Below are 12664 nucleotides of genomic sequence, written 5' to 3' on the forward strand. Positions count from 1 at the left end.
GTCACTTAGTACAACATCTAAACGTTTCTTGAACTTAAAAGTGGAGATTGGGATTGATGAATTTTTGATTGATTGTTTAGTTGGCTGGGGTTTTTCTATTGTTTTTTTTTTGTTTGTTTTTTGTTTTTTTCTCCTCTCATTTCTTTATATATACACGGTGCTCTTATTTATACTGGGAAATACAATCAGTACAATAGAATCTTTGTAATGTCTTAGAAAAGACAGGAAGACAGTGCAAGAATTGAGTAGATTAAAACATTTTGGAACTACAGTCTTTTCAGAATCATAACAGACACTTCATTAGTCAACCAGCTCATTTGGAGTCGCTTTAATTTACTGTTCAGTTCAGGCTTTCTGTGATTGAATGCATTAAATAAGAATGATGCTTTAATTCTAAAACTTTGATGATCTATAAAATATCTGCTTGTGATGGAACAGGGAGTAATTCTAGCAATTCTTAAAAGTTGTTAAATGTGTAGGGAGGCAGATGTTGCATTTTACAATATATATATGATACATATAATTGAAAACCTACTTTTAAATATGCATTTACACGTAGAAGTTCACGTGAGTCATTTCTTTTTAAATCTCAGTCTGACCTGGCTATCTATGATACTTCAGTACTGACTAATATTTTACTGCCTGTAGTCCATTGGGTCAAAACAAAAATCAGGACAATCTACTTCCCAGGCAACAAGGTGAAATAAACACAATTTTTTCTCTGTCATTTCAACCCAGTTGTTGTGTTTTCTTAAATTCAGCAGCAAGTGGAAATAAAGTACTTTTTCACAGTTTTTATTGACAGTAATATGATCATAAAGAAAAGGATTAATACAAAAGTTCTGTTTAGAAAGTAAACATTTCAGTTAGTTCCAATGGTACAAAGACTCTTACACATAAGAGTGTAACAGAAATCATCTCTGAAGGACAAGAAGCCACCCAGAATGTGTTTATTTGGCTAATGATTATATTTTGCATATCTGGGGTTCTTCAGAAGCAGTAACACTGTTGAAAATTTTGCTTCCACGGGATCTGATTCTTCATAAATGAGGTCAAAATATAACTATAAATGAATGTTAATAGATGGGCATAGTACACAAAAAATCTTCCTCAGCTGTAATATTCTTGGTTTGTTTCACTAGGAATAAGAGTTATCTGTGGATGATACATTCCTTCCCCCTTTCCAATTTTTAAATTAACACTAACCAGAGAAGTGGGAGGCCACTAGCATGTAGTACCTGAGCTAAAAACATCACACTTAAAAGACACTAGTTTTATTTGTAGCTGGAGCAACACTTACTAGTTTTTAATTAACTTTTTAGGCATTTGAGAGCAGTTCCTTAGATCCCAGTTCTGCTCAGAGCATGAGAGAAGTGATTTCACAGTCTAGGGACACAGAAAACCCACATCTCAGTGCAATTTTTTTGGTCATCCAAAAGCAATGCTAACACTCTGCTATCCCTCTCCAGAACTTTTCTTTGAGACTGCAAGAAAAAGTACTAAAGCCACTTCTGTGCCACTTCATATGTTTGTTGCCATAGGAAATCAACATAACTTACAGAAGCACTAATGATGCTCTTAACCATAAACTAACACAGACGGGTTCAGGATTGGCATTATACATACGGTATCTTTTCACACCAGTTCACGGGCTGCTCCACTAAGCCACTGGAAAGGCTTAGATACAGACTTATAGATATCTAGCTTTGTACTTCTAGACCTCAGGATTATTCTCTCAGAGTGTGAGACATAGTCAAAGGGATACAAATGGTCTCCAGAAACTGTCTTGTGGGGAAGTGCTCAAGAGTTGTGGTTTTGTTTGTTTGTTTGTTTGTTGATTTTGTTTTTACAGGCTTGGATGTTGTTTCTTTGTGTGTTTTATTATGCACAATTAATGTTGGACACTTGCAATGGAAAAAAAGACAAAATTGTCCTTTCATTTGTTAACCGTTATTAAAAGTGACCTGGATTTAAGATATAAGGCTCTCACTTGTGAATTGAGAGCTCTCTTTTCAAGCAAGTAGAAAGAATGGCAGCAATGTTTTACTTTAAAAACCATGACAATAGGATTTACAGACTACTGAGATTCATACTCTTTTGAAACAACAACAAAAAAATGCTTTCCTCTACAACAGTCATAAACATGCAAAATATTAATGAGATTATCCAGCATTTTTTTTTCCCAGAGAGGAAGGAGTAAAGCAGATTGGCACAAATGAGTTTTGAAAGGAGGAAATTTGCAAGCTATTTTCAGAGACACACTTGCATTGATTTGAATGAAAAGTAGCAGAAAATGCTCTAAGTAATAAATAATCTTAAAAGGGCACCGGCTCTAAAGTCTGAGAACATCTGGGAATAAGTGCTTTAGAACATGTTTGCTAGTGATGTAGATATATTCACATGATGACTAACTGCATTTCCAGCAACCTATGCTTAAGAGGAAGAAAGAAAAAATATAATGTATGTCTACCTCTGTTGTGAAGACATCTCTGCCTTTCTATTCTATGGATTAAAATCCAGGCATGTTTTATCTGTTTTATGAATGAAAGGGATATAAGGCCCTGCCAACAGTGGCTAACACTGAAAGACCAGTATTTTTATGTTGTAAGATATAAAGTCTGTCGTTTAATTCTATGAAAGCTGAAGGCACACAAGCCAAGCCCTTTTTCTGTAAGAATTGTTTTCTAGCTCAAATCATTAAGAGTGTGTCTGAGAGCAGAACAATTAGTTACACTCTAGTTCCATGTGTTTGCTTTAAAGAGGCCAATGTTTTAAAAGCTGGTACTGACAAAGGTTACTATATTTGGGAATTGTGATAAATTCTAATTTCACAGCATTTGATGTAAACTATTGTGTTTCTGTGAACTGAACACTTAAGGAAAGACTTTCTGCTTTCCACTGCATTCATGGCAGAGCAGAAATTTAAATGAGGTCATGGCAGAATGGAAAAGAATTTTATTCACTATTTGATATGAAAGGAGAACAAGGATAAGAAAGGGAGAACTTTCAAGAGAGAAGTACTGAAGGCAGATCTGATTTCTGGCCTAAGCTTTCTTCTTGTCAGTTCTACTCAACTATCAGTGATCATACAGTTAATAAAGCTGACATTTAAATACCATCTTTAGGTTTTCACGATATGATGGCCCATCTTTGATAACAGTGAAGCTGGAATATATTCTTTTTCTAGATAACACATCAGCATTATTATAGAAAGTATTACCAGAAGTAGGCATAATTAAATCAATAACTAGAGTCTGGTTAATGAAACAGAAACTGGCAACAGAATCTCCTCTATATAATATTTATAATATTTATTTTGAAATTTTTATTGCTTTTTTTTTTTTTAAGTGATGTTTACTGATAAGATTTCGTTGTGATTACAGAAGAAGTCAAGAAAATGAGAAATGAAAATGCTGCGTTACATCAGGCGATTATTTCTAGGGAGCTTAATAAAATTGGGGATCTATGTAAATAGCACTGGTCAAAAAGCACTTAGTGACTAACCATGGCTAGAATTCTGCTTTCCAAATGACATTTTAATTAAATTTAATTAATTTTCAAAAGATTATTCTAATACATGTGCTATATTCTTTTTAAAAATACGACAGTACACAAGAGTTAAAATGGACCAGATATACAAAATTATAGCACCAGTATTTCTCACCTCAGAGGTGTGGACTTTCAGCTTACTGTAGACTATGAAAGCAGCTGTAACAGTAAATCCCCACTGCCACTGTCATTCATTTGCTTTGCTTAGAATTCTAGATTCACAACTACACTTCTAATCACTTTTGAGATATGAATTAGCAGTTTCCACAGTCGGCTTAGTCTTGATATTGGGAATTCTATGATGCTTGATTGAACTTTTTCATGCTGAGTTGGGAAGCTGGGAAGCACATGGAATACCTAGCATGTAAACTGAGACAAATACATAGGGAACACTTTAAAATAGGTCTTGAAACCAGTAAGATAAGATCTAATCCACACCACCATTGTCTTTCCATTGCATGAAACTAGAGAGAACAGCAACAGTGTCAACATCGGTACTATTCAAAGCGCAATGTTATGAAGTTTGTGTAATACAAATATGCGTAAGGCTGCTATTAGAGAAACAGTTGCTCTGGTGATATGTGAGCCAGTTTGGTGGAGAAGATTAATCAATCAGTAAAACAAATCAGGATTATGGATAAACTCTCTTATCAGTACGTAACATTAAAAAGGACACAAATTGCAGATGGAAAGAGAGCACAATCTAGATATTTGAAACTGCACAAAACAAAAACACACAAACAAACAAAAAAACAAAAAACAAAAAAAAAGAAAAAAAAAGAAAAAAAAAAAGCCAACACAAGACATCGGACAGTTTTTTGATGAAGACGTAAAGCTTTCTTTATCAAAGTTAAGTCAGGTACTATTTCTTAAACCAGCAGTTGCTGTAGTAGTAGAATATTTCAGAGTGACTTCATTAGTTCACCTTTATAATCAGCTCTGGTTAAGGAATCCACAGTCGTATCTGCACTGTCTGACCCTTGTGTCAGAGCTAACCTAAGGGGTCTTGAAATACATGCAGGGGTCTTTCATTTCAGTTGTAGTTTTAATTGTCTCTGTAGATTTACAGCATTTTTGAAGCACAAAGAGGTGAAGGAGTGCCTTGCTGAAGTCTGGATGATGAACTTCTAAATGAAGTCCTGATCTTTCTATATAAGAACACTTAATAAGATTTTTGCTATGTCAGAATGTTTATGATTCTTAGAATAAATTTTAGCTAATTATCCTCCAAGAATACAGTCAAACTTTAAACAAAACATAAAAAAGTAAAAGCCCTTAAAAGTGTTAGTTTGGAATCTTAGTATGTTTTTAGAATAAAAATATGTTTAATTTGCAGTCAGTTCTGGCAAATTACATTTCTCAATCTAGGTAAGTGGCAAGGTTTGTAAGCAGCAAATAAAAGCTTTATCTTATCTTTGCTCAAAATCCTTCTGCAGTGCTCCTTATCCCTAGAATATCTGATATTTATAGGATAAGCTTAAATGATCTCCTTATTTTCCTCTATCAGCTATGCTTTATAATCTCAATGCTTAGATACAGACCGTTGTTTTCTATAAAAGCATAGAGAAATAAATAAAAAAATGTCGAGTGGGAAACAATACTTTGATTATCTATATCCATTCTTAATCCCAAAATAATGATACTTTTAATGTCAAAAGCTTTACAGATTTACCACCTCAAGCAATATTTTACAGCTGTCAAAAATGATTTATGCAATAATGACTTAAAGTCCAAAATGGAGTCCTCAAAGGAAGAGCTGTCAAACATTTTCACCACAAATAACATTATTAAAATAAGAATTGATATTCTGTATAAACAATATTTTACGTTCAACAATAAAAGAGATCGTATAGTTATATAACTTGTGGAAAAGAAATTGCAAAATAGAGAGGAACATAGTGTACAGCTGCTTTGGTATCAGTATAATTTTTGAATTAAACAGATGTTAGTGCCTTATGGGCAACATTTAAAAAAAAAAAGTTTTCAGAATAATAGTTCTTGTTCTTTTATATTTCAATAAAGGGATATTTACATTTAAAAAAAAATTACTGAGTCTTTAAACCCATGAGTAGTTCCACTGAGAGCTTGTTGTATAATGACAGACTATGAATTTAGACCCTTAGTTTTGGCATCCATCTGTTCCTATTAACCGTTTTTCTCAGTAGTCATTAATATTTTTAATAGCTAAGTAATTGTCTACAGTGGCACTACTCCAACATGACAGGGGATTAGAATAACCTGAACAGTCTGGATTGCACAAGTAGCCTGCTAAAAGAAAAAATGTGTGAGAAGAAATTCAAGCAAAATGTAGGCTATAATAACTTTTTATTTATTCTGACAAAAATACTGCATGGGGATCTAGTAAAGATGGTAGTTACAAATGTTGAAAACTTCTTAAGTGTGAGGCGTCAGTACAGTTGGGACAGGGCTTGCTGGTTATGTCAGTAATTCTGCCGTTCCATATTGATGCTGCCTCTACAGTTCTACAAAGCCACCACAAATATTCTTCCTGCTCTTCTCTACGATTGCCCCAGTCTGGGCAAATGGAAACATGCCTCATACAGGTAACATATGTATAAAACTATATTCTTTTTTAACTGTGTTGTCTTGTCTGCTGTGTTTAAAGCACTGTAGATTCAAATAGCCGCCATTTTCTGAAGATCAGCCTGCTGCTAAAATTTTTCCATTCTTCTGCCCCCACCACTTTAAATGTGTGACCTGGCCAAAAAATTAAAGCAATGGACAGCAGCATTTGATGTTGCATCACCAGTGTGTTTAGAACTCAAAATCTTGCATTTTTTTTTCATCTTGAAGTAGGCTATGGACAGTAGAGAATACCCATACTCCCCATAGCTATGACATAATATTTTTCTGGTAAAAGAAGATCCTTTTAAATTGAAATTTAAAGCTGAATCATTTTAAAACAATATGAGGTGGTAATTAGAATTTAAAAGGAAAATAATTAGTTATATAATGATTCTCTTTTTGATCTCTGCTTCTGGACTTCTAATGATGGAGTAGTTTTGAAAGTGAGAGGTTATATGATCCCACTCATATTTGAAATACTAAAAAAATTCTTGGAAACACTGAAATTCAAATATAATGAGTTGCTATGTAAAGCAAATGACTGTGTGGTAGGGAATAAGCTTTTATTTGCATTTCTCTGTGAGTTTATTGAGGACTTTGTAATAAAGCCTTCAGACACATCAGTTGTTACCACCTTAAGCCACTTGACACCTTCTTAAGCTGTCTTCCTCATCTGTACGCTTAAGTATTATGTGAAGTATTACACACTATATGGCTATGAAATATATTTGCATGTAATGCCAAATCAAACTTTTCAAGTGTTGGGTAGTTCATTGAAAGAACTTGGGTTTTTTATGTGGAAAAAGTTGCATGTCTAACTGTGCTGGTATTGAGCTTTTATATAGAATAAACTTTCATATTTGCTCACACCATGCAATGGAAAATAAGCAACTAATCAGGCAGTAAGCTCTCAAATGCTTCACAATTTTGTTAAATTCATTCTGCTTTAGAACCTGGAGAAAGTCTTTATTAGCTGTCACTACTCTGTATATTTTTTTGTATAAAACACATTTCTAAATTTTAGTTGAAAAGCAAATTATATATTTTTGGTAATTTATAATAGCTATAGAATATGCATACAGAAATTTATTATATCCATCATACAAGCAATTTAAATTTCATAATACCACATAAACTTCGGAACTTTTTTCTCACATTTTCTGCAGAAATTGAGCATGATTTGTACCAAACTGAAAAATCTATATATACAGATGATCACGCTGTCAGGGAGTTAAGTATTTGAGTGCCAGACCTATCTTGTATCTTGTCAATTTTTCCCTATAATCAATGACTCAATATTTTAAATGACATGTAATTGTTCAAAAATCACCTGTATTCGTTCAGCACAGCATGTGGTGCACAATAAATGAATTTCACATTTTTACCAGTAAATTTTTCAAGGATGTGTCTAGAAATATTATCCATAGTTTTTTGAAATTACCTAGCCTTTGAGCATACAGTTCTTTAAATCCTTCAGTTCAAAAAAACTTTTCACAGAAGTGATTAAAAACTCTTATGCATGAAATTGTTTACAGTGAGTAATCCATTTGTAATGTACTTCAAAACTCAAAAATATTTTCAAAGAGTATGGCAATTTTTGTGGACAGTTTTGCTTTGATTTGCTTCAAATAGATTATAGTGTGTTGTATGATGCCAAGACTCATCACAGTTAGAAAAACACATACTAAGGTTAACTGTTGGATAAACAGTACTTTAGTTAAACACCTTCCCTATCCCTCAGTATTTTGGAAGTCTGAAGCACTATTAAACAACCAGATCTCAAAACAATGCTTCAGGCTTGCAACTGTGAAAGTTAGCAGTGACATTCTCCTTTTGCAGTATTATTTTTAACACACGCCAAGTTAACACAAATGCAGGCTAGATGTGTACACACAGTGTCAGATCTCTTGATACAGCTATGTTCAAGGCACATCTACAACAATCAGTCTTGATCAAAAACTGCTACAAACCACCTAACCAGATTTAAGAATAAAGGTCTCAAATGAGAATATGTTAAGAGGAACATTATATATTAGTAGGTGAGCAGAGTGAGTGGCCTGAGTCCTATCTAAATTATACCTGCCCAAGCTCAGAATAATATTATAAGTCTCCGAGACAACAACAGAATTACTAAGAACATGGTTTATCTCCATGACTTTAAAATATGAGAGCATCCTTTGCATGCGATTCTAAAATTGATGCAAACAAAACACTGGCACTTCTCCAGAACTAATTTAAGCTCAGCATTTGAATATGAATTTCCTTTTCCTTCGTTCAAGCGCATATACAGAGCAAGAGACAGAGTAAGGTACACCACACATTCATTATTTGGATTTGTTTGATGGACAGATTCTTCTGCAAAAAAACACTGGATAATGAGAAATAGAAAAGAAAAGAAAAAAAAGCCTACACATAACTATTAAATATCATAGTTAGCTTTCATAGATGTGCATTTTTTGATCAGCAAATACAGTCATCTATTCATTTCATGCTCACTTACTAGGAAGAAAGCATCAGCAAGGCATATTTAGCCACTGTTCCTTATATCAGCAATATTCTTAGCAGATGCTGTACATTCACCAAAAACCAGGAACACTCTCCGTAGTTCAACCATTACAATTTTTTACTATGCCAACATAATTCTAGGACAACTCCTGGATTCAAATATAGATACTCCAAATTCACAGAATCTCATCTATGAAAAAGTCTTGTCCTTTTCTCTATAAGCTGATACTTTCTTCATTATAGGTCATTTTTTTTTTTGCTACTTTCAAACCGATTGTGTTTTTCCAAGTAAAATACTGTATTTAAATCATGCACTTGCATTGTGTGAGGCTGGCAGAATTAAGACCTGAAACTCATATGTCATTTTTACTTTCTGTGAGCTCAAATAGTTCATAACAATTAACAGTCACAGGATTCCTGCTCCCTGTTATCTTTTCACTGTTGTAGGGTTGTTTCCTATAGAAAATTTACACCAAATTTAAACCTAGAAAACTTCTATTCAACAGTTGCAGATGCAGTGCTAACCTCTTTCAGCTTTTACCGTCAGCATACACTGATATACTTTGTTCATTCACTACTATCAAGGAAAATTCCCTTATTACTATGCTGAAGTGTACTCTACTGGACTTCAAAGGAATTCCATAACTACTTCAGGGAAGGATCTGGCCAGCAGACCGGACACGTTTTTACCAGATAATGAAATATACAGAAAGTCTTGACAATAAAAACAGGCTTTACCATTTTTGTGATAGTAGGTGACTTCCACTTTCCTCTCCTCTGACCCCAGCAGTGCTTGAGCAATTTGAGCAATATGATGTCTTTTGGTCTCTGGTCCATGAAGAAAATCACAGGTGCAAGGTTTCTGCATGACATCTGGTCTGGAGAACCCAGTCATCTCACAGAACCCATCATTGCAGTAGATGATAGCACAGTTCTGCACTCTAGCATTAGCAATGATGAATTTTTTATCTGCAGTAAAAGAAAGTGATGCATTTTTTAGTACTCTTTCAACTTTTCATAAAGTGTTGATTGCACAGATGGATGCTAAATAACCAATCTTCACTGGAATGCCTGAAATGCAGTGATTTTCAGTCATTTTTATGTTTAATTTGATCCACAGATTTTAAAGCAACTTCAATAAATTTAGAGTACATTAAAAATGAAGATAGTTGTCTTTAAAGGAAATACATCCAGACTGCGCAATTTTTCACAAAACTACTCAACTTTAGTTTTCCTTTGGAGCTACAGTGAAACACAAATGATGAGGAGGAAGGTGCTGAGCACCGTCCTGTCAGCCATGACTCCAGAAAAAGTCATTGAAAAGTTAGTTTTTTTGTTTGTTTGTTTGTTTTCAGAGGGTTGGGGGGATGGCTGCAAATAAGAAGGAAGGGAGTTCTACATAATTTAGGAGCTTCCTGTGAAAAAGAGCAACTAGCTGTCTACTAAGTAGGTATTTTCATTGAGTTGAGTTTATAGTCATTGTTTTAACAAATCTATATGGAAAAGATGATGATAATTTTTTTCTTTTCTGTGCTTGTTACAGTTATAAAAGAAAACATTCCTTAGCAAGAACATGAAATTGAAGGCACGTCAAAATCAAAGTATTTGAAACATTTTTTCAGTCTACTGCAGCTCTGTGCCTTAGTCCAGCACACTTTCTTATATCACCTGGGTGAAAAGTTCAAAAGTTGTCATTTGACTGTTATTTCATCTGCCAGTGTTTACCACTATAACACATTACTCCTATTTTAATTATAAATGTACTTCTTTGATACTTTTATTGTCAATAACATTAATTTCTGCTTAGTCTACTAACTACTAGGGAGTAGTTCCCTATCTTTAGAGGGGATGTGATACCAAGGTAGTAGTACAAGTCTTAATAATTTTAAAACAATTTGGCTTTTAACACTTAAATATTTGGAGAGAACTCATTTTTGCATTTTTCACATCATTCAAACATGCTTAATTTCCACTACTGATTGTCTATTTGGTTGGCAGTGGTATATATTTAACATACATAGTCTACAGCATTAAAACTTGTCTTAAGTAGCAACGTTAACTTAGCATTTGGTTAAATTATTACTATAAAGACTGTCTTTATTTTATTCTCAAATAAAATAAATATTAAATTGCTAATGTTTGTCTAAGTATAAGGAAGTACAAAAGCTGTAGTTAGCAGTAAGGGTTTGCACTGGACTGATACTAAAAATATGCTAAATATTTAAATAAATGTACATATATAAAACTAATGTTTCTAAATGAAATTCATTTTAAGCAGCAAGTGTTCCTGCTTACTGTTAACAGTAAGCCAGAGTTCTGGCCAGGAAAGCCACTTCAGCTTCAGCATCCTTGACAGGTAGCAAACCGCTGCATTGGAAAAGATCTCAGAGACTCCCTGAGGATGCGTTTGCACTGGTCTGATAGATAATTCAGGCTTCCATAAACAAAGCAAATATTTGACAGCTATATTAAAATGCAGTCTTGATGATAAGGTAAGAATTTGTTTCCATTTAATAGCTCCTTTGCATATTATTTGTTTCCTCCAAATCAAATCAATGCTTGTTCTGCTTTGTATTGAAAAGACAGTGATAATTATTATTAATAATAAAATCAATAAATCTAACCGATTTTCTCAAACATTTTACAGACAAGAAAGATTGTAAACTCTGCATTACAGCCATCTCTCTAGTTCAGGAAAAGGTAGATATAACTTCTGTAGCTACACAGTAGAGATGCAATTGAAAATAAAAACTGTTAATAAAAATTGGAGAAAACAACAACAACCCAATAATTCAAGTCAGTAATCTGCATTCTAGATCTAAAACAGCGTTACTCCTGCGAGTGATCCCCTCCTCACCTCTGGGGTTTTCTTTCCAAGCAACAAACTTAAAATAGTCTGGAGCTGCTGTCCATTTTGTCACAAGCAGAATCAAACTACTGTAGCAAAATAGATAGAAAGAGAGAACTTACTTTGCCCTTCAAATTTTCGTATGATTGTACCCAAAAATGTATTTTGTGGTGCCACATGGCCTCTGCGAACAGGCATGTTTGTACAGATCTTCGGCTTTCTGTGCACAAGGACTTCTCCAAGGATCTCCTACACGGTTCCAGTCCCGAGCACCGAGCCAGCTACCTTTTGTGAGAAACCATCGTCCTCTGGAGCTCGGAAATCTCTTCCCATTAGCACCACTTCTAGACACACGCTTTTCCTATCGGAGTCAGATCCATCCCCCAGTTCTTTCTTTTTCTTTCTTTCTTTCTTTCCTTGCTTTCTTTTCTATTTTTTTTTTTTTCCCCCGGCGGACCGCGGACGCTATTGTCTGGGGCGGGTAGGGGTGGGGTAAAGCAGGAGGAGGTGGGGTAAAGATTACGAGGGTAATCGATCTCTAGCACCAAACATCGCCAATTTTCCAAAGCAAATGGCTGTGACCCGGCAGTTTCCGACGCTGTAGCGATGGTTAGAGGGCTGGAAGACTAATGTTGCTCCGCTGCCAGAGGGAGTGACGTTCCCCCCCTCCGGGTTTCACCACGCCGCGCAGCAGCTCGGGTTACTCAAGCGTGGCTTAGCAAGAGGCAGCCAATAAATCTCTTCCAAACTCCGCGACAAACAGCGGCATCGGGAAAGAGCTACACCCGGCCCCGCCGCGACATACCGCCTCCCCCGCCGCAGCTGCAGGGGGAGCGAGGACCCAGGGCGGGGGGGGGGGCTTCTGCCTCCTCCGCCCCCAGCGGCTCCACCCGGCCCCACCGCCCCTCTCCAGGCTCCCGAACGTGTGCACGCCCTGTCTGCGGGTGGGGGGCGCTACTGGGTATCAACATGCAGAAAAGGGACCACCAAGGCCCTCGAGATCCGTTGCCGTCCTAACGAGAAGGCTCGTCCCTTCCTCCCAAGGCGTTACCCGGTGAAGGCTTTTCCCCACGCCCTCATCCTGGCAAGGAAGGGGGAACTATTGGGGCCGAGGCGGTGCGGGTTGCCTCCAAGCCGCGCCCCGCTCGCTGTCCTTAGGCACGGCTGTTAAAAGGC

The 12664-nt window shown here is 35.8% G+C and overlaps 1 protein-coding gene across 1 annotated transcript in view; it reads right to left on the reverse strand.

Annotated features, from left to right (window-relative positions):
• Positions 1-12336, reverse strand: part of KCNH7 (potassium voltage-gated channel subfamily H member 7) — a 187511-nt gene extending 175175 nt beyond the window's left edge. Inside the window, exons 1-2 of the mRNA XM_015868998.2 lie at positions 11611-12336; positions 9379-9609 (exon numbers count right to left, since the gene is read on the reverse strand). Coding sequence (XP_015724484.1) covers positions 9379-9609; positions 11611-11686 — 307 coding nt within the window. The 5' untranslated portion in view covers positions 11687-12336. The remainder of the gene's footprint in view (positions 1-9378; positions 9610-11610) is intronic.
• Between the last annotated feature and the right edge of the window lie 328 nt (positions 12337-12664).

The sequence above is a fragment of the Coturnix japonica genome, chromosome 7 (genome assembly GCF_001577835.2).
Source record: "Coturnix japonica isolate 7356 chromosome 7, Coturnix japonica 2.1, whole genome shotgun sequence".
In the NCBI taxonomy this organism is placed as follows: Eukaryota; Metazoa; Chordata; class Aves; order Galliformes; family Phasianidae; genus Coturnix; species Coturnix japonica.